The sequence below is a fragment of the Tachysurus vachellii genome, chromosome 6 (assembly GCF_030014155.1).
Source record: "Tachysurus vachellii isolate PV-2020 chromosome 6, HZAU_Pvac_v1, whole genome shotgun sequence".
Lineage (NCBI taxonomy): Eukaryota > Metazoa > Chordata > Actinopteri > Siluriformes > Bagridae > Tachysurus > Tachysurus vachellii.
The window spans coordinates 24,594,971-24,616,367 of NC_083465.1; the positions used below are offsets into that span (position 1 = coordinate 24,594,971).

At 40.4% G+C, this 21,397-nt stretch overlaps 1 protein-coding gene across 2 annotated transcripts in view; it reads left to right on the forward strand.

Annotated features, from left to right (window-relative positions):
- Window positions 1–21,397, forward strand: part of LOC132847621 (probable E3 ubiquitin-protein ligase HERC3) — a 40,708-nt gene that overhangs the window by 4,597 nt on the left and 14,714 nt on the right. The window contains exons 4-18 of one of the 2 annotated variants that reach the window (XM_060873084.1): window positions 989–1,065; window positions 1,200–1,421; window positions 4,868–4,959; window positions 5,251–5,381; window positions 6,212–6,366; window positions 7,731–7,798; window positions 10,040–10,158; window positions 10,929–10,988; window positions 14,765–14,876; window positions 16,702–16,891; window positions 18,882–19,045; window positions 19,730–19,843; window positions 20,158–20,181; window positions 20,267–20,356; window positions 20,521–20,691. In XM_060873084.1, coding sequence (XP_060729067.1) covers window positions 989–1,065; window positions 1,200–1,421; window positions 4,868–4,959; window positions 5,251–5,381; window positions 6,212–6,366; window positions 7,731–7,798; window positions 10,040–10,158; window positions 10,929–10,988; window positions 14,765–14,876; window positions 16,702–16,891; window positions 18,882–19,045; window positions 19,730–19,843; window positions 20,158–20,181; window positions 20,267–20,356; window positions 20,521–20,691 — 1,789 coding nt within the window. Of the gene's footprint in view, window positions 1–988; window positions 1,066–1,199; window positions 1,422–4,867; window positions 4,960–5,250; window positions 5,382–6,211; window positions 6,367–7,730; window positions 7,799–10,039; window positions 10,159–10,928; window positions 10,989–14,764; window positions 14,877–16,658; window positions 16,892–18,881; window positions 19,046–19,729; window positions 19,844–20,157; window positions 20,182–20,266; window positions 20,357–20,520; window positions 20,692–21,397 lie in introns of those variants that run through there. The other variant, XM_060873085.1, reaches the window with a different exon arrangement.

Here is a 21,397-nt window from a genome sequence, read left to right on the forward strand (position 1 = left end):
GGGAGAATTTGTGTCTTGATGTCCTGTTATGTTTTATTTTAATACCTTAAATGAGATTTAGAGTGGCAGAAATTTCTAAGGGAAGATTGGTTTGCTAATGAGAATGAAAATAGTATGAGGCAAAATTTCTTTTCCTTTTTATATCTGTCAAAAAAACCTGCTTAAAAAACAAAACAAAGCAAAAATAAAATAAAATATAAAAAAAAAAAATCAATGAGCTGCAATAAAGAAAGTTGCATTTTATTAACATGAATATTCATATCCAAATATTAAAGGTGCGGTGCACGATGTTTGAAAGCCAATCTTGATATTTGAAATCACCAAAACAAACACGCCCCTAACCCAAACGGGTGTCACCCCTGTTTTGATAGCTCCGCCCCACACATACATACGCAACCCAGGCAACTATTATAGCGGAACCTGCTGGGGCAGCTGGTCGAGGGTGTATTTTTTTTTTATCAATAAATGAACTCAATGAGTAATACTATGGTAATACACACATGTGTTTTTGTAGTACTGTGTGTTGTACCGTGAAAGATTTATCTCCGTTTTACGCTGAAGACCTTCAGTTCTCTCCAGCGCTGGAAAGCTGATCCTATATTAACACAGGTCCTACTTCTTGCCTTATCGTAAGCCTTTTTTCCTTTTTCGTTTTTATCCACCATGTCAATGTTTCAATCGCTTTCTGCTAATGTCACACATGCACACTGAACACTTGCTCCGCTGCATATTGACAAGACCCGCCCCTTTCTGCTCATTGGCTACACGTTTGTTTTGATTGTCGGCCCGACTCAGTTTTCTGAAGCATTTCTCAAACATCTTGCACCCCACCTTTAATGAAAGATCTTCACTAAAAGAATTCCCTGATTTTCCCTCTGCCTTATTATTTACATAATAGAATTCACAACAATTAAAAGAGTATTTTTTTATTAAGTTAATCTTAAGTCTGAAAAGTAATTTCTGTATTTCTACGGTGGCACTAATACAGATTGATTAAGAAGTTGTGCGAGTACCGGATCTCACAGGTGATGTGTGGCAACCAGCACTGTATCGCACTTTCTAAAGGTGAGATCTCGGACTCTTATCACACATTTCCATACAATCCTTTGTGTCATGCACTGGGCTAGAAACAACCCACTGATGTATATACTGACCGATATGACAGACATTTGCGATCTACTTCTTTCTAATCCTCTCAGACGGTCAGCTGTTCACGTGGGGTCAGAACTCGAGCGGTCAGCTGGGTCTGGGGAAAGGTGAGCCGAGTTCTCTGTCTCCTCAACCGCTCAAGTCTCTGTGTGGGATCCCACTGGCTCAGATCAGCGCTGGAGGAGACCACAGCTTCGCCCTGTCTCTCTCCGGAGCCGTGTTTGGCTGGGGAAGGAACAGCGCTGGGCAGCTTGGGCTCAATGATGAGCAAGGTGAGAGATGCAGTGGACAGCAGGAGTACTGTTATGCTAGATGGATGGATGGATGGATGGATGGATGGGAAGATGGAAAGAGATGTAGATGTAGAAAGAGATGAATGGGTAGGTAGACGGATAGATGGATAGACAAACTTTGTTGATCCTGTGAGTGAAATTATGTTACAGCAGCAAAGCGCAAAAAGGAAAAGCAAATCCAGGTACAAAAAACAGCATTAAACTAAGTTATGTATAACATTCAGAGGCAGAAATAATAATAAAATAAAGAGAAGTCACAATAACCCACTGTGCGAACACGATCGGGGATAATATTTGAATGACAAACAGCATGTACAGCTTGTGCAGATGGTTGTGCAGCAGTGTGTTTAACTATCACACCAAGGTCAGTTCTTCTACAGTGTTCTAGTGAAATGTACAAAGGATTCCCTACAATGTTAGTTATATAATGCATACATAAATAATTCTGCAGTATTATAGAACTTATTTAGAGGAAGTAAAATACACAGTTGCACTTTATCCTACTTTCAGTTGCCGCATGACTGCCAATCTGTGCCAGTCTGCCAGTTTAAGTGCTTTCGCTTTTGGTCTGATCTCACAAATACAGAACAGAAAAATGCAGTCTGTTCATGTTCCAGATGCCGAATCCTGCCGCCGTTTCAAGGGAAAAGGTGAACGATGGCAAATGGAAATGTGGACAGACAGACAGAGTCTCTCTCTGTATCTCTCTCTCTCTCTCTTTTTTCTCTGTCTGTCTGTCTTTCTCTGTCTCTCTCTGTCCCTCCCTCTCTCTCTCTGTCCTGCTCTGTCCCCCCCCTCGCTCTGTGTCTCTCTCTCTCTCTCTCTCTCTCTCTCTCTGCAGAGAACAACATTCATATATATATATATATATATATATATATATATATATATATATACAGGGAGTGCAGAATTATTAGGGAAGTTGTATTTTTGAGGATTAATTTTATTATTGAACAACAACCATGTTCTCAATGAACCCAAAAAACTCATTAATAGCAAAGCTGAATATTTTTGGAAGTAGTTTTTAGTTTGTTTGTAGTTTTAGCTATTTTAGGAGGATATCTGTGTGTGCAGGTGACTATTACTGTGCATAATTATTAGGCAACTTAACAAAAAACAAATATATACCCATTTCAATTATTTATTTTCACCAGTGAAACCAATATTACATCTCAACATTCACTAATATACATTTCTGACATTCAAAAACAAAACAAAAACAAATCAGTGACCAATATAGCCACCTTTCTTTGCAAGGACACTCAAAAGCCTGCCATCCATGGATTCTGTCAGTGTTTTGATCTGTTCACCGTCAACATTGCGTGCAGCAGCAACCACAGCCTCCCAGACACTCTTCAGAGAGGTGTACTGTTTTCCCTCCTTGTAAATCTCACATTTGATGATGGACCACAGGTTCTCTATGGGGTTCAGATCAGGTGAACAAGGAGGCCATGTCATTAGTTTTTCTTCTTTTAGACCCTTTCTTGCCAGCCACGCTGTGGAGTACTTGGACGCGTGTGATGGAGCATTGTCCTGCATGAAAATCATGTTTTTCTTGAAGGATGCAGACTTCTTCCTGTACCACTGCTTGAAGAAGGTGTCTTCCAGAAACTGGCAGTAGGACTGGGAGTTGAGCTTGACCCCATCCTCAACCCGAAAAGGCCCCACAAGCTCATCTTTGATGATACCAGCCCAAACCAGTACTCCACCTCCACCTTGCTGGCGTCTCAGTCGGACTGGAGCTCTCTGCCCTTTACCGATCCAGCCACGAGCCCATCCATCTGGCCCATCAAGACTCACTCTCATTTCATCAGTCCATAAAACCTTAGAAAAATCAGTCTTCAGATATTTCTTGGCCCAGTCTTGACGTTTCAGCTTGTGTGTCTTGTTCAGTGGTGGTCGTTTTTCAGCCTTTCTTACCTTGGCCATGTCTCTGAGTATTGCACACCTTGTGCTTTTGGGCACTCCAGTGATGTTGCAGCTCTGAAATATGGCAAAACTGGTGGCAAGTGGCATCTTGGCAGCTGCACGCTTGACTTTTCTCAGTTCATGGGCAGTTATTTTGCGCCTTGGTTTTTCCACACGCTTCTTGCGACCCTGTTGACTATTTTGAATGAAACGCTTGATTGTTCGATGATCACGCTTCAGAAGCTTGGCAATTTTAAGAGTGCTGCATCCCTCTGCAAGATATCTCACTATTTTTGACTTTTCGGAGCCTGTCAAGTCCTTCTTTTGACCCATTTTGCCAAAGGAAAGGAAGTTGCCTAATAATTATGCACACCTGATATAGGGTGTAGATGTCATTAGACCACACCCCTTCTCATTACAGAGATGCACATCACCTAATATGCTTAATTGGTTGTAGGCTTTCGAGCCTATACAGCTTGGAGTAAGACAACATGCATAAAGAGGATGATGTGGTCAAAATACTCATTTGCCTAATAATTCTGCACTCCCTGTATATATATATATATGTATGTATATGTGTATGTGTATATGTGTATATATATATATGTGTGTGTATGTATGTATGTATGTATGTATGTATGTATGTATGTGTATATAGGTTGGAATGTAGCTTCACACATTCAATGCTTTGTGGCGTTGTTGATGTAGTGGAAGAGTTGTGAGGCTACCAGGTGCTAACACTGGATAAGAAAAAAAATTGGACACACTGCTGTACAAGATATCTTACAAATGTCTTTTAAATGATAATGTTATAATTATAATTTTTCAAAATATATAAAAAAAATGTATATATATATATATATATATATATATATATAAAAAAAACGGACATATAAGCCGTTTTCCAGTTGATGGGAAAATTCAGACTTATATATATATATATATATATATCCCGTTAGAGATTATATGACTCTGCTAAAATTCCTACACTTGACAATAGAGTGCATAGTGTATACCTCATTTATTACGCAGCTAAAGATATTTTCAGTCTCCCTTCTTCCCTTGACAAACCATACGTAGCCAGTCTTTCTCATAAGGCTTCCTTCCACTAACACCACATACATGCTTCAGTGCATTACAACATCTTATCGCAGGCTTTATTTCGTGTCTAAACGAAAGACGGGGTCACTTTTTATGAGTGGTAGAGTCACATCCGAACATCTTTTGTATTGCGCTTAAGTCTGAATTTTGTCCCTAATTCAGATAAACAACAAACGTTGCATTGATATAAAAAGCCATAGCAGCCAGAAAGTGAGAAATACTTTCCACCTCAGGCAAAAGACTTTGATGTTAAGGCATAATTATCTTTGACTTGGATGATAATTTCGTTTGATTTGCACATTTGTTTTTGTTGTTTTGTATACGGTCTCCTTTAAAGATTTGGCTGTAAGCTTCCTTTAGCAGTGTGCATGGAATGGGGGAAAAAAACGTTTGTGTGATTTCTCTCGTTCAAACAGATCGAGAGGTTCCGTGTCATATAAAATTCTTGCGCTCACAGAAAGTGGTGTACATCAGCTGCGGGGAGGAACACACGGCCGCTCTGACCAAGGTACAGGTCCCCTCGGTGTCCTTAGGGTCACTTTATTGGATCTGAATGAAATCCAAACAAAGCATCCAGATTCGCTTAAACTGGCGCTGTGTGGGATTTTGATCTGTTTAGAAATAAATAACATACGTCTGGATCAGTGAAGTAAAAAAAAAAACATTACATAACTAGATAAGAGTAATGAGATGTTGTTAGGTGGGCTAGAGCATGGAAAGAGCATACACATGCACACACGTACCATCTGCAATAGACAAATAACAAATAGTGGTTTATTATTTCATTTTGTTTGTACAGGATGGAGGACTGTTTACTTTTGGAAGCGGGTCGCGAGGACAGCTGGGACACGACTCCACCAGCAACGAGACTCTGCCACGCAGGGTGTTGGAGCTCATGGGCACCGAGGTGTCTCAAATCGCCTGTGGAAGGTACTCAGGAGTTAAAGACTACGATTAATGATGGTGTTGGGTTGCTGATTTTAGTTGAAATTGCTGCATTCGGAGTAATGGTGTCGGTGAAACATTCTCAACAGCAGACATCTGGGAACACGTGGTAGCTAAGGGCCAGTGTTTCAGCGTAGGAGATCGTGTCTTTGGTACAACCAGATTCATGATATTTTCTGAGGGACTTTTTAGAAGAAAAAAAACGTCTACAATGAAATTTGTAATGCATTCATTAAAAACCTGTTTATTAGATTTTTGACAACATTTTACTAATAAATAATAATAATAATATTTTTTTTTATATAGCGCCTTTAAAGTTTTTACAAAAAAGCGAATGAGAATACAACACGCATAAAGTAAAACAAGTAATACATAGCTACATATAAATACCCACACACACAAAAATAGTCAAGAAATGGCTACCCTAAAAAAAAAAGATTTTTTTTAAAGTATTAAAGTTCTGTGCGTTTCTGATGTGAGGAGGGAGCGCATTCCAAAGTCTAGGCGCGTACGAGGAGAAAAAGCCCTATCCCCTACAGAACACAGCCGTGTCTACCAATAGTCCTGCTTGTGAGGAGCGTAAGTAGCGCTTGGGTGTGTATAAAGTTAAAAGTGCAAACAGATACTAGGGTGCAAGACCATGCAGTCAGGATCCTAGCAGCTGAATTTTGCACACATTGCAGTTTACAGTATTAAGTGTGGATTTAGGAACCCCAGCCAGAAATGCATTGCAATAGTCAATGCGGGAGAACACAAAAATGCTTGAATAATTTAAAAAAAAAAACATGAACATGAATCCTTTATTTCTCTTTCAGACACCACACGTTGGCGTTTGTTCCCTCCACCGGATTGGTGTACGCCTTTGGCTGTAACGCTCAGGGCCAACTCGGTTTAGGGATTAAAGGAAACGCCGCCACCCCTCTGCCGGTCCGAAACCTCCAGCTGCCTTTTCTCAACAACACACAATCAGGTGGTTAAACACAACACTGCAGAAGCAGCACATGAGATGCTTTTTTTTTTTCTTTCATGAGGCATTTTCCTGTTTTGCTGGTTACAATGCTGGTACATGTGACTCACCACAGAATCTGACCGATCAGCAGACTTCAGACTCCAGTTAAACCACAGTGGGAACATTTTATTTACAGAGTTTGCAGATATGCAGGTTCTTTCACTTTTACATTGGTCACGAGTTGTACATGAAAAACAAGTGTTAGGGGCTTTTTACACCTGGTCACTTCATGTGTTTTCTGTGATCAGATCTAAGACCAGGTCTAAATGCCCTCCGAAACGTTTTTGAGACGGATATAAATCCGATGGTTCAAACCACTTCAGGAGGTGGTCTGGGACGCGTTTCAGATGAAACTGGACAGGTGTAAATGAATCTGGTTGTTCAAGCCACATACGTCAGCGCTATACTCCTCCCAAACAGAAGTACGTCACTCACAAGTGATCTTTCACCCAGGTGTCTCGTTGGGTCTGAAAATGCACGAAAACGCAGCAAACAGTAAATGCTGTTTTTTTTGTAGCATAACCGTAGTTTTTTTTGTTTTCTTTTTTTTTTGTCTTCTTTTTGATTGCATTCTTAAAACCGCATACACCAAAGCGTGTTCCATTTCAATTACCCCGGAAATGAGGTGAAATATATGTGCATTTTGGGCGGGAGTAGAAAGATCGGATCGATATCCGATTCGCCGAGACGCATTTATGTGGCCTAATGTAAACGGAACAGTTTTAACAAATCAGATAGCTATCGGATCAGAGACAACACATGAAGTGACCAGGTGTAAAAAAGCCCTTAGATAAGACGAGACAAGTTTATTGATCCTGATGGAAATTCTTTATGCTAGCGGTTGATTCAGAATACACATGAGAAATAAATAGAAGTAAAATATGAGGATTTACAAAGTTTGATTGTCACTGGTAGAAAATACCTCCTGTGGCGTTCTGGGCTTGTCTGGGGTGGTCTCTAAATGTTAGTGGTCTCAGTCACCGGTAAGACTCATGCAGGGGGTGTGACGCGCTGTTAAGGATACTGAGAAGTTTCCTCAGCATTTCAGCCTGAGATTCTTTCATCATCTCCACTTCCATGACAAAGCACACTTTCCAGTCGACTCTGACCTTTATTGTAAAGTGCGTCAGTGTTTTTGGTCCATTTCAGCTTGTCTGTGTGGACACCCCGGTACTTATTGTCCACAACGTCCACCTCAGTGCCCTTGATGCTGACCAACACCACAATCCAACACCGGCTCTTTCATCTTTGTGACGCCTAGCTAAAAAACAAATCGATATGACGTTTGTGAAAACTAACTGTGCTTATTTTCTTCCTGACTCCAGATCAGTGCAGCATCAGTAGGATTCACTGCGGAGGCGACCACAGCTTTCTGCTGCTGTCACACGGCAAGGTGAGGCGTCAGACATCACGAAACACCGTACAGCAACGTGGTAGTATATCAGAAGCAGTGTTGTACAGTATAAAGTACTAGAAAGCAATACTTGAGTAAAAGTACAAGTATCGTACTAGAAAAAGACTTTGGTAGAAGTGAAAGTTACTCATCTCACTCATCTTCTACCGCTTATCCGAACTACCTCGGGTCACGGGGAGCCTGTGCCTATCTCGGGCGTCATCGGGCATCAAGGCAGGATACACCCTGGACGGAGTGCCAACCCATCGCAGGGCACACACACACTCTCATTCACTCACGCACTCACACACTACGGACAATTTTCCAGAGATGCCAATCAACCTACCATGCATGTCTTTGGACCGGGGGAGGAAACCGGAGTACCAGGAGGAAACCCCCGAGGCACGGGGAGAACATAACTGAAAGTTACCTTTTAGAATATTACTCAAGTAAAAGTCTTAAAGTATCTGATATTTACTGTACTTAAGTATCAAAAGTCATTTTCTGATATTTAATGTACTTAAGTATTTGAAGTAAAAGTAAAAAGTAAAATTTCAGTGATTTTCAGTTGACATAAGAGGCACTTCATCCTGTAGGAAGAATCTTTCATTCCAATGTACAGAAACATTTCTTGCTAATACGGCCACAGGTGTATAACGTTATCTTCTTCACCCTGTTCACCGAGTTCACCACTATCGTCGGGGTGGTCGTCTACGATAACGGGAGGTCCTCCAGTAGGTGCTTCCATGGCGGTTTCAGTTGTGCTTCCTCCTCCTTTGGCAACATTACGCTGAAATAGAGCGTGCGGACGTGTGTAATGCGATCTAGGAGCAGTGATTCACCAAACCTCCCTTATTGCAGTCACACACATTTCTTCTGATTTTTATTTTGTAGGAACGAGTAACGAAGATGCTTAGTGGAAATATAACGGCGTAAAAGTACACATTTTATCTAGGAAATGTAGTGGAGTAAAAGTGAAAGTTGACATAAATTTAAATAGCGAAGTAAAGTACAGATACGTGAAATTTCTACTTAAGTACAGTAACGAAGTATTTGTACTCTGTTACATTACAACACTGTTCAGAAGATACACAACATGTTGTTGAAATCCTTAATGAAGGATTCTCTTCACTGCAAATGTAGACGTTGTTCATTCTATGAACCGGTTTCTGGATTATTACTAAACCTTTTAAAGGTTTGAGGCACTTTATTACATGTGATATATCTTCTGATACCTCTGCAGCGTCGGCTTGGTTTCAGTCTCACTTGATTCTATCGAACCTTCATCTTACTTCATCACAAACACGCATGGAGACCACGATACTACACCAAATATTGTGCTTTTTTTATTATTGTGGCATATCACAACATTCCCCACTCGTGCTATACATGTGTTACGGACACTAATGATGTCATCATTGGTCACTGAACAAGTGCAGACAAGTGTACGAGATGCTTTCACAATTAGCATGAGTGTGACCTCGTACACTGGTCTGCACTTGTACTGGGAACAAACAAGACTACTTAAAAAAAAAAAAAAACTCCCTTAGTGACAGTTTTTTTTAATCATCTTATTAATTAATTAATTAATTACCTGTGTAATGAGCGTCTCCTGGGGGGGCACGGTGGCTTAGTGGTTAGCACGTTCGCCTCACACCTCCAGGGTCGGGGTTCGATTCCCGCCTCCACCTTGTGTGTGTGGAGTTTGCATGTTCTCCCCGTGCCTCGGGGGTTTCCTCCAGGTACTCGGGTTTCCTCCCCCGGTCCAAAGACATGCATGGTAGGTTGATTGGCATCTCTGGAAAAATTGTCCCTAGTGTGTGAGTGCGTGAGTGAATGAGAGTGTGTGTGTGCCCTGCGATGGGTTGGCACTCCGTCCAGGGTGTATCCTGCCTTGATGCCCGATGACGCCTGAGATAGGCACAGGCTCCCCGTGACCCGAGGTAGTTCGGATAAGCGGTAGAAGGTGAATGAATGAATGAGCGTCTCCTTTCTGTTTAAATGACACTGAATAGTTACTCTTGTCCACTAGGGGGTGCTCTTAATCAGGTGAAAGATTTCCCCAGCAGAAATTGAGCCTGGTTTAGGACTTCCTGTTTATTCTTTGCTTGGAAATACATTTAGTCTAAACTCAGATGTGAGATGGCCTTGCAGTGTACACAGAAGGAAATTGTTTGGTTATTGTTATCGTGTGTGTGTGTGTGTGTGTGTGTGTGTGTGTGTGTGTGTGTTCATGCACAGAGCTGCCCGGAAGACTTCCGCATTATCAACACATCGAAAAGCATCTCCCTGATTAATAGGGATAGTCTAAACAGTTGGAGGCTGAAGCTCCTGGACAGCACTGACTCCAGCATCACAAAGTGAGTTAAGTTATCAGGTCCGACGTGACCTTCATGGCAGATGCGGCTTTAACACGTGTTTCGGTTTCTCATGCTCCCAACAACAGAGGCATTTTTAGGGTGCAGTAGATAATCAACCTTTTTATGATTTCACGGTCACTAGTATTAACCCACCGTGTTAATTTTATTGTCTAATCTGATTACAGTGTTTTGTGTTGCTGTAAAACCGTTTGTAGTGTTCGTTGTAGGCTTGTTTGCTGATACTACATTAGACAACTTTACTCCTCTCCATTTGTAAATCTGGAGCTGAGAGGTTTTTCTTTAAGACTTCACTTACAAATACTACACCTGAAAATGTGAAATTTTTCCTTCCCATGCACAAGCGGTTTCATGTAAGACCTTTAATTTACCAAGAGCCAACACTATACTGTAGCAATATAATAATCCAGACTCAAAAGTGAACCTCATCCTCATTTGGGTGACACTGTTGGGTGTGATTTTTATAAACTGTTATAAACACCAGAGAGTGTTATTACAATTAATATCCTTCATGTTGTCCTCAAAGACCACACGTAATGGACATCTCCGCTTTAAATGTCTGAAATCGTCAGGAAGCGGAACATAACCGGAGCTGGAACATCTCTAGATGCTTCAGGATGCTTGAATGCCTCAGGATTAGCGTAGCTGCTATTCATAATATTAACCAGCACTAGATAAAAATGGTTGTTTTCTTCCTCACACGGTTTCTCTATCGGACATTAACGACTCATTTTGCTTCTCTTCTTCCTCAGTGACATCATTCTGCTCTTGTCCTCGACCGCATGTTGGAACGCCAGCTTCCTGGACCAGAGGTAAGAGGTGAAGGTTAATCCACATGGTTTTATCCCCCTTTTTAAAACGATACTTCTTTCAAAAACGTTCATTTTGAAAGACGACTTGTTAGCACGCTCTTGTTATATAGATCTGATCTGATCGTGAACTCACTCATTATTTTATTTATCGCTAGCCATGTTGGATCTTTAGCAAATATTCACACTGGCAGCCAAGGACATCAAGTGAAAATAGAAAAAAGTTTTTTTTTTTTTTTTCCTCTCTGTCATTTTGAATCATTCCCTAAATATGCTGATGTGCACAATCTCTCTCTCTCGCTCTCTCTCTCTCTCGCTCTCTCTCTCTCTCTCTCGCTCTCTCTCTCTCTCTCTCGCTCGCTCTCTCTCTCGCTCGCTCTCTCGCTCGCTCGCTCTCTCTCTCGCTCTCTCTCTCTCTCTCGCTCGCTCTATCTCTCTCTATCTCTCTCTCTCTCTCTCTCTCTCTCTCTCTCTCGCTCTAACTCTCTCGCTCTAACGTTTTCTCTCTTGCTCTCTCTCTTTCTCTCGCTCTCTTTCTCTTGCTCTCTCTCTCTCTCGCTTTCTCTCTTGCTCTCTCTTGCTCTCTCTCACTCTCTCTCTCTCTCTCTCACTCGCATTCTCTCTCTCTCACACTCACGCACACGCACGCGCACACGCACACACACACACACACACACTCACACACACACACTCACACACTCACACACTCTCTCTCACACACACACACACACACACACACACACCAGTACATCATTTGGCAGAATTCACCCTTGGACTCATCAGCATTATCAGTTTTTATCTGTATATGGCTGAACTGCTCAGTAGCTTGTGTTTCATAATAATCTCTTATTAAAAATAAAAAGTAGACATTTGCAATAGGGAATATTTGATTATGTAACACACAGCTGGTGTCATTTACACATCGAGTGTATTTTTATGCCTGGGAGAAATGAGTCTCCTCTGAACATGTTTATTTTAAATATGTGGTTAAAGCAGACAGCTTCGCACAGCGCAGGGGTTTAAAGACGTGTGTGTGCGTGTGTGTGTGTGTGTTCTGGTTAATTGGCTAGATTTGATAACACAACTGGGGGTTAGACTTCATAAACACTCGAAACGTCATGTCACAGTCAGTCCAAAATATCAGCCTTATTTATTATGCTTTTATATATTTCTTCACGTCTGAGTGCATTTTGTAAATAGCGGTCTGACCTCGATGCCATCGTGGTGTATGTGCGTAATGGATGAACTCTTGTTTGTACTGAAAACATGATCCTACATCATCCCCTCAGCACAGATGGACACAGATGGATAGATTCAGGCTCTAAGCTGACTGTCGCCTGTGTGCCCTGCGCTGTCGTCACCACCCGCTCCTGAGAGTTCTGGTTAACACTAGTTGTGACTGGCTGTCAGTGACAGTCTCAGGCTTTGTCGAACCGAGGAGAAGAGAAACGGACACATGCACACCGGCTCATGTTTCAGCTTCTGCTCAACTGGTGTTGGCTAGCTGTCAATAGCCTGGCTGAGCAGACCGCTTGGATTAAAGGATAGACAATGATACCAGATTGTTGTAATAACTGGAAAATTTAGAACAGCCTGAAATTCAAAATTAGAGATTCAGATTGAGACATTCAGAATTCAGAACGTGGGGGCACGGTGGCTTAGTGGTTAGCACGTTCGCCTCACACCTCCAGGGTTGGGGGTTCGATTCCCGCCTCCCCCTTGTGTGTGTGGAGTTTGCATGTTCTCCCCGTGCCTCGGGGGTTTCCTCCGGGTACTCCGGTTTCCTCCCCCGGTCCAAAGACATGCATGGTAGGTTGACTGGCATCTCTGGAAAAATGTCCGTAGTGTGTGATTGCGTGAGTGAATGAGAGTGTGTGTGTGTGCCCTGCGATGGGTTGGCACTCCGTCCAGGGTGTATCCTGCCTTGATGCCCGATGACGCCTGAGAGAGGCACAGGCTCCCCGTGACCCGAGGTAGTTCTGATAAGCGGTAGAAAATGAGTGAGTGAGAGAGAATTCAGAACGAACAGAAATTTGGTACTGGAAAATGTCTGAATGAATTTGAAATAAACTGGAAATTGATCAGAATTTCAGAAGGAGGAAGTTCAGAATAATTGGAAATTCAGAACAAGCTAATTCAGAACTACAAATCCAAACTTATTAGAAATACATTCAGAACCAGACATTCAGGATCAGAAATTGTGAATTAGCAGAAATTCAGAACGAACCAAAGTTCAGAAACAGAAGCCCAGAATGATCAGAAATGTTCGCTAGCTACTGTAGCTAGGCCTGGTTATCGGCCCGATGTAGAATGTAGTACATTAATATGCCGTTCAGGACAAAAGAAGTTTTGCTTGTTTGTGATACTGGGACTTTTCATTCTTTGATTTGCGCATACAGATTTCTACCATTTCCTGTTTGGACACTTCTATCCTGTACGTTTAGGGCCTTAAGATTAGGGCTGCAACAAACGATTATTTTGATAATCGGTTAATCTAACGATTATTAGAACGATTAATCGAATAATCGTCGATTATTGTCCGTGTCATTGACGACTAATCAGTAAGTTTTGAACGATTATTCAGCTTTTTCACTTAGTTAAAACATTGAGTTATACATATTCTAACTATAATATAGAAAAGAAAATCACTTCAGCTTTTGAAATGGTTGTTTTAATGAACTTTGAGCCAATTAAACAGGTCATTCTCTTTTTAAGCACTGTTTAAATATTGTTATCTTTTCTGTTCTATTGTTATTAAAAAAAAAATACATTTTTACACAAATGAATCAGCTGCATTACAGACAAATATATATATATATATATATATATATATATATATATATATATATATATGTGTGTTTGAATGTAAACATCTCTTGGCAGCAGTATTAAGAGCTTCATTTGTAAAACAAGTGTTCAGTTTAATGAAAAGCAGTATGTAACAGTGTCCTTTCTGCACTGGCCTTTCAAATAATTGCTGAATTAAAATGAAGAAATTCCAGCCTCCTCTTGTGCCAGGATGTTTCCTTTTCAAGTGCTCGAGCATGCACGTTGTGCTTCCATGAAACGCAAGTTCTGCCTTGCATGTATTGCACACAACTGCATTTTTGGTTGGAAGTTTTGTAAAACTTTCCCACACCTTGCTTGTTCGCATTCGCTTGCACTCCGTCATAATTTGCGCTTCTTTTAAAAGTTCTCTTCTACCGCATTTGTTAGGGCTGCATTACGCGGTCAAATCGCGATATCGCAGGCCCTTACATTAGGACACGTGAGAACAAACGACTACTCGACAACAAACAACGTCGACTAATCGTTTCAGCCCTACTTAAGATTCAGCACACTTACACTGTTGCTGAACTTCTGACCAATCAGAGTAGAGACTTCAGCAGCATCATTATACTGTATATACAATCAGTCCATGTACGTTCTCTGCATTTGACTCCCTTATCCAGAGCGACGTACAAAAGTGTTTCCAAGTCTAACACTGGTTCTTTAGGTTACAGACTCATGATACCATCGACGTCAAACTCTGTTCAGTTTTTTTTTTTTTGTTTTGTTTTAATATAAGAGCTAGTTTAAGTGTTTCAGGAAGAAGTAGGTCTTCACCCGTCGGTTAAAGATAGCCAGTGACTCGGCTGTCGGGACGTCTAGGGGAAGTTCATTCCTCCACCTGTACAGTACATACGCAAGAGCTTTCACACATGACTTGTTGATGACAATGAAAACAATGAGCTATTGTGTTCGTTTTGCTTTTTGATTCGATTCGGCTTCCTTCGCAGTGACGACGGACATTTTAAAACCAACCCCAAAGTCCCTGGAATCGACCTCAGCTCTGTCAGGCTGCTGTTTGAGATCCTGATGAAGCCGGCATACTCACGCCTGCTGGAGCAGGTACGGTACATAAGCACATAGATCACCATACGCAGTCCACGTTACGTTACACACACTGCTGCCGTGAACACAACATGATACAGCTTGATTATTTATTTTTTTTGTAAAATATTTGACTGTAAGCACAATTTTTGGATTTTTATTTATATATTTTTTTTTTCCTTCACGGTTTGAACAGATGAGTCATTATTGCTGAAAGCGCTCGGGAATTCGTACCTGTCAGCCAAACTTAACTTATTGTTTGCTTTGATGCAGATTTGGAGCACACCGAGAGCTTGTTTGCACAGTAACGAGCAATGGAGCACATTTTGTCATTTTAAAAGCAGTATCAAATAAAACGGATCATAATTGCTGCTGATCTTTGCTGGAATTTTATTGTTTTTTCCTTCCACGTAAACTCTAAGCCAACTTTAGATTCACTCATTATGCGAGATTGTAATGGACAAGCTTTAAACTTCATTCAAGCACAAGAATTATGCGAAAGAATTTTTATGCTGAAAAGTTTCGAAGCTTTCCGAAGCTTTTTAGCGCGCACGAAAATATCGTGCTTAGATTCTTGTACTTTGTTGTCACTTAAGATGGATTTTTTTTTTTTTTTCCATCGTGAATCTTATGCATTTGTAATCTAACCAATTTTATACTACAGAGTCGTTGAATTCTCAGCTCTCATGTTGCCGATTTTATTTATTTATTTATTTTTTAAAAGCCGCTCTGTCTGTTATTCTCACTACAGATTAATCAATTTACACTAATGTGCTGATTTTAATACGTTATCATTTCTTTGTAAAAGGCTAATTTATAGGGACTCGTATGCCTGAATAATACATCAGTCTCTCCAGGAATTTTTGAAGACATTTTGTGATTTTTTTTTTTTTTTTTTTAAATTTATTTATTTTTTTTTCCCCTTCAAAATTTGTGATTCAACTTGCAAAGATTTTATTGTTATTTTATTTTATTATTTATTTTATTTTATTTTATTTATTTATTTATTTATTTTTTTTGAAAATGCGTCATCGAGCAAAAATGCAACACTTGATTCTTCTTTTAAACTCATACCACTGAAGACGCCGGTGTGATTTATTTTTCTATAAAAGTCACTCGGTCACTTTTTGAAAACTTACAGGCTCCTCCTTTTGAATATCGAGGTTTTTGCCTTTGATCGGAAATTTCTGGAATCTTCAAAGGACCGATAAACAAACGAGCAAACGTTGCCTTTAGCAAAGAAAAATATGTTGCATCGTTTCATAGTGAATTTTTTTCATTTATTTTTTCATTTTTTTAAAACTTTTAATGGAAGGAGTCTCCAGTGTCAAGAGAGACTGAAAAAAAAGAGGCTGCTGCTTGAACATAGATGATAACAGGAGCTTGTCATATGGATGTTTCCCGTAAAAGAAAAAAAAAAACAACTAAACATCCATTAATACATTTAAAAGTGGAATTGTTAGTCGTTTGCTGTGCTATAAGAGGAATAAAACACTTTGGGCTTTGCGGATATGGGAACGTAATCAGTTGTACCTTTTCACATCGTCCTGCACCACACCGTGCGGTGGTTGATTTATTTATTTCCTTGTAACAGCACACTATTTACTGTTTTAGCCTTTACATACTGGTTTCGTCCCCCAGGTTTACTCTGATTGGCTGGCCAAAAAGTTTTTGAAATTTTGAGAATATCATTTAATAAATCCAAAAAAAAAAACAACAACAAAAAAAGAAATGTTATACCTGTATGTTAATTATCACCTATTTTTATATCTAATCATATTTTTGTTACTGCCTCACAAGTCCACTGAGTGGACAGTTGACCGCAGGCTGTGTGTGTTTATAGACCACGAAGAGCTTTGAGAGTTTGCTGATCCCTCAGCTGCCATGTTCTCCTCCTGACGTTGAGGCCATGCGCATTTACCTGATCCTCTCCGAGTGTCCGGCTCTGCACGACTCCAAAAACTACATCTCTCTCACCATCCCGCTCGCCATGGCCATCCTCCGGCTGGACGCCAACCCCAGCAAAGTGCTCGGTATGATACCACAAGTCTCATGAGCCTTACACCGAATGTCTGACCTGGATGTTTCAACCCGACGTGTTTCACGGCTCTCGTTATCGTAGACTCGTTTAAGCAGCCGTGTCTGAGCACAGCGAGCTGATCAACAGGCCAATCAGAGTGCAGCAGATCAGTTCGAGCCAGGGGTCTGATCTCTGCTGGTTGTCTGTAACAACATAAATCAGTCCCTTCAGGATTTGGCGTAATTGCTGAAAAAATCAAACTACGGTAACTTTTTTTTTTTCCAAAATTTCCTGTACAACTTGCAGAGAATTTTGCATTTTGTGTCAGAAAACTTCAATTTAATCGGCCAAATTACAAGCACAGGATTCGTCTTTTAAACTCCCTCCTGTGAAGACAGTTACTTTCTGTGGTACTTTCGAATGGCTTATTGCATATTGTGATGACGTCTAATGACGCGTCTTGGTCCAAATCTATAAAACTCCTTTGCTAATTTTGTAAAAATACACGTTCTTATGAATGACAGGGTTTGCTTGATTTTTAAGTTCATTTCTGAGATGAAATTTACAGAAAATCATGACTGAGATCAGTTAAACAATTTAACAGCTTAATCTTAAAAAACCGCAAGCGTCAGGTCAACTCACACTACAATATCATCAGTGTTGGGCAGTAACGCGTTACTGTAACACAGTTACTTTTGACAGTAACTAATACTCTAACGCATTACTTTTTAAGTAAACTATCTCCGTTACCGTATGGTGCGTTTGTCCATTACTTTTTTAAATGAATTCATTTTGGTTGAAGTGTAGCCTACAGTCTAACCTGTTTACAGCAGTGACGCATTGTAGGATTGGTGGATGCCAACCTGTAAACACGAAGAAGACGCCGCGCCGTGGGCGTGTTTCTGTTTATTAAAGTATGTGCGGCAGTAACGGCGAGTCGAGGCGAGAGCAAGACGAGTTTATCAAAGTGGAAATATGCTCATTATTTCACTTTAGTTGAGCATAAAGACAAAAACCTTTCAGTCAAATGTAAGCTGTGTCTTTCTGGTTCGAAGGTCCGATCCATTAATGGGAACATTTAAAGAACGTTCTTTAAAAAAGTAACTGAAAGGTTAAAAAGTAATCAACAAAGTAATTGAGTTACTTTTTGAATGAAGTAACTAGTTACTATTTATTAGTAACTAACACAACACTGAATATGACTGAAGTGCAGAAAAAAAACTTACAACCATGATTCCTTTTTCAGTGTTCTCTAAAATTTGGGCTTTGTTCTGTTTTTATGTTGGAATTAATACAAAGACTAAGCTAAGATTAAAAAGAATGAATGTAACAAACACAAAAAGAAGACCAGGGTTTTCCGCTTTCCGTACATTACCTTGTAATAGCGCAGTTTCGTTTAAATGGAAAATATAAATCAAGGCTATGTGGTTATAAAGAAATGTATATTTTGTAATTTCTAGTTTATATAATTTCGTATTAAAATGAATCGCACAAGGAACGATTCGTCATGGAAGCACTCAAGTTTGGATTCATGATTTCTAAAATGCATCCTCAGCCTCGATAGCTTTATTCAACTTCATTTAAACGTGTGACAAACAGTATACGTTTATTCACGTGATACCTGTGTGAAATTTGAATTCTAAACATTCCCACGTTTAAACAAATCCTCTTTCCCAGTGTAGACGAGCTGCAGATGACCCAAACCATATAAATAGTTCTCGCGAAGCATCCATCATTTTGTGATTGCAGGAAGTCGTTAAAAGATTCTTTGGCACAACGACGGCTAAATATGGCAAAAAACGTACGAGGAAACGTTCGATGTCTCCGAGATGTCTGTCTGGATGAGACTAAAATGATCAGACCACCCTGGAGTTTAAATACAGTCGTCGTTTTGGCGTGAAGCTTTCCAATAACGGCAGAGCGGAAAAAAATCACAGAATAGGGATACCGATTAAGCGAATGCTGCTAAAGATGCGAGTGAATGTTTTTACTTTTATCTCTAGATAACTGGTGGTCACTGCTGGACGGTGAGGTCTTCTCCAGGTTGGTGGAGATGTATAAGAGCATCGTGGTGTTCCTGCTTACTGGTGGCAAGGCCCTTCTTATTCCTGTGTTTGTAGAAAGCTACATTAGTGCTACACTGAAACTGCTAGAGAAACTACACAAGGTAAACTCCTGAGCTTGGTCTTTCTTTTTTTTATTATTTTGAACGTCTGTCGTCTCCGACTGACCTTGATTAAGTCAGCACAGTGTTGGCGAGAGTGTACGATAATAGACATATTTATTTAGTTGGAAATTTTGCCTCACTCAGCTTTTCGGATGCGAAGCCCAGGTGCGGTTTCCTGCAGGGAATGATGTGTATTTTTAGCACTTTATATAGCTGGGACCTTCCAGACCTGGTGCCTGATCACAAGCTGTTCCAAGAGTTTCCCCACAAAAAGTGTCGCTCTTGGAAGGAAACATTTGTTCACCAGCGGAGTTCTGAATGGTTGAGGGTGCCGTTATTTTTTGACACCAAATTTATTTTTGACATTTTAATCACTGATCGTACAAATGTCAGATTCCCCAACGTATATAAAGTACAAAGGTGAGGGGGGGAAAAAACACCACCTTGGTGCTCTGTAAGATATTTAAGATACGATTTAGGGCAGTGGAGCTCAAGATTTTGTGCTCTGACCCCAACCGCGAAAGCTGGTATACATGAAGAAAGGATTTCACTGTGCTGTAATGTATAAGTGACAAAATAAAGGCTTCTATACTATTTAGTTCATAATTAATTGCTTTAGTGTGTGTGTGTGTGTGTGTGTGTGTGTGTGTGTGTGTGTGTGTAAAATGCCCATTGTTGATGTAGGTGAACCAGAAAGCCCATCATGTAGAGTACAACTGCTTCTACATCCCCGACATCACCAGCATGGTGGACATCCAGGAAGACTACCTCAAATGGTTCCTAAGCAAAGCTGAGATTGTGAGTCTTCTCGTCCTTCATCTCCCCACACATCCTTCTCATTTTCTGTTATCTCTGCAGCTCCTGCCGGTGCTCGGCTACTACATAAAAGTAACGTTACACCAGACTATTTATTATAGCAGAGTGAAGGTCAGGTTAGCCTTCTTTTATTCCTCATCCTCTAGTAAAATGTGTCCTCTTGTTGCCAGAACCTTCGTACAGAGCGTCATTAAACTCTCTGAACCGTTCTCGACGGGATGCTGCGAAAGGTAATAAATGTAATGAGGCAGCATGACTAAATCGTGTTCATTCTATTTTTTTCGTTTATTTTACAGAAAATGCGGTCTCCTCCAGTACAGGTATGCTTACGCTCAGCCTTTACATAGCAGCCTTTATGTCGGAAATGTTAAAAACAACGACGACTGAAAGATGGTTTCTTTTCAGAGTTCAGTTACGTTATGTGCCTATCCGTTCATATTGAACGCTCAAGCTAAGACAACCATGTTGCAGACAGACGCCGAGCTGCAGATGCAGGTAACAGACCTCGTCACGCCGCATGCTTCTTTTTATCTCGTTACATTTTTACAGCTAAAATTGCAAAGCTTTTTTATTATTATGTTGCATTCAGTACATCTGACGTAGAAGTCATTCAGCCTGATCGTTAACAGATATCTTTGATATTTTGTTTCATCTTTAAGATGGCAGTAAGCGGAGCCAACCTGCACAACGTTTTTATGCTGTTGACCCTGGAACCCTTGCTGGCACAAAACCCGTTTCTCGTCCTGCACGTGCGGAGGGATCACCTGGTCAGTGACGCGCTGCGTGAGCTCACCATCTATAATGATGTGGACTTAAAGAAGCCCCTAAAGGTCAGAGCTCACAAAGACCTCCGTATTATATTTATAAACTGCTAAAGAGAAGCTAAGTTGTTGTGGTTATGTTGGGTAACGTTTTTGAGTGGCAGAATGAACTTTATAAATTTTGCCATATTCTGTATCAGTTTAAATTTGGTACCTGAGAAAAGAACAAATATTACTGTAGAATTGAGATTTTGGGGGAATTTATTATTATAAGGAACAGATGCACTGCAGGAGGACAAATTCCAAGTTAAGTCATGGGCAAGTGAAAGCTTCAGTATGTTCTCTCAGTCCCATGTTATACTAATGTAGTTTAACTCTAAAGTTTAAGAACCTAATTGTGTGTTTGTGTGTTTAGTAAAGTGAGTGATGATTTGATTTTACGTGTCATGGTGTTGTCTAATTGTACCTCATAATGTTCTGGCTGGAGATGCACCATGTTAGAAGCCTCAACATGAGTCTATGAGCCGTGACAGACCTGTTATTAGTGTGTTGTGTCAACATTCTGGGTAAATTTACTGCCCATTGTAATAAAAATGCTCAGTTATTCTTTCAGACAATCATGTGGTAGCAGAACAAGGCCTAAAGTCTTGCAGATACTTATCAAGAGCTAAAGTTATTCTTCACATCCAACACCATTAAACACCAGATTATGGAAAAAGCGACTCTCTGTGACTTGCCATGGTTGTTGTTGGATTTTTACAACCACAATGAGAAG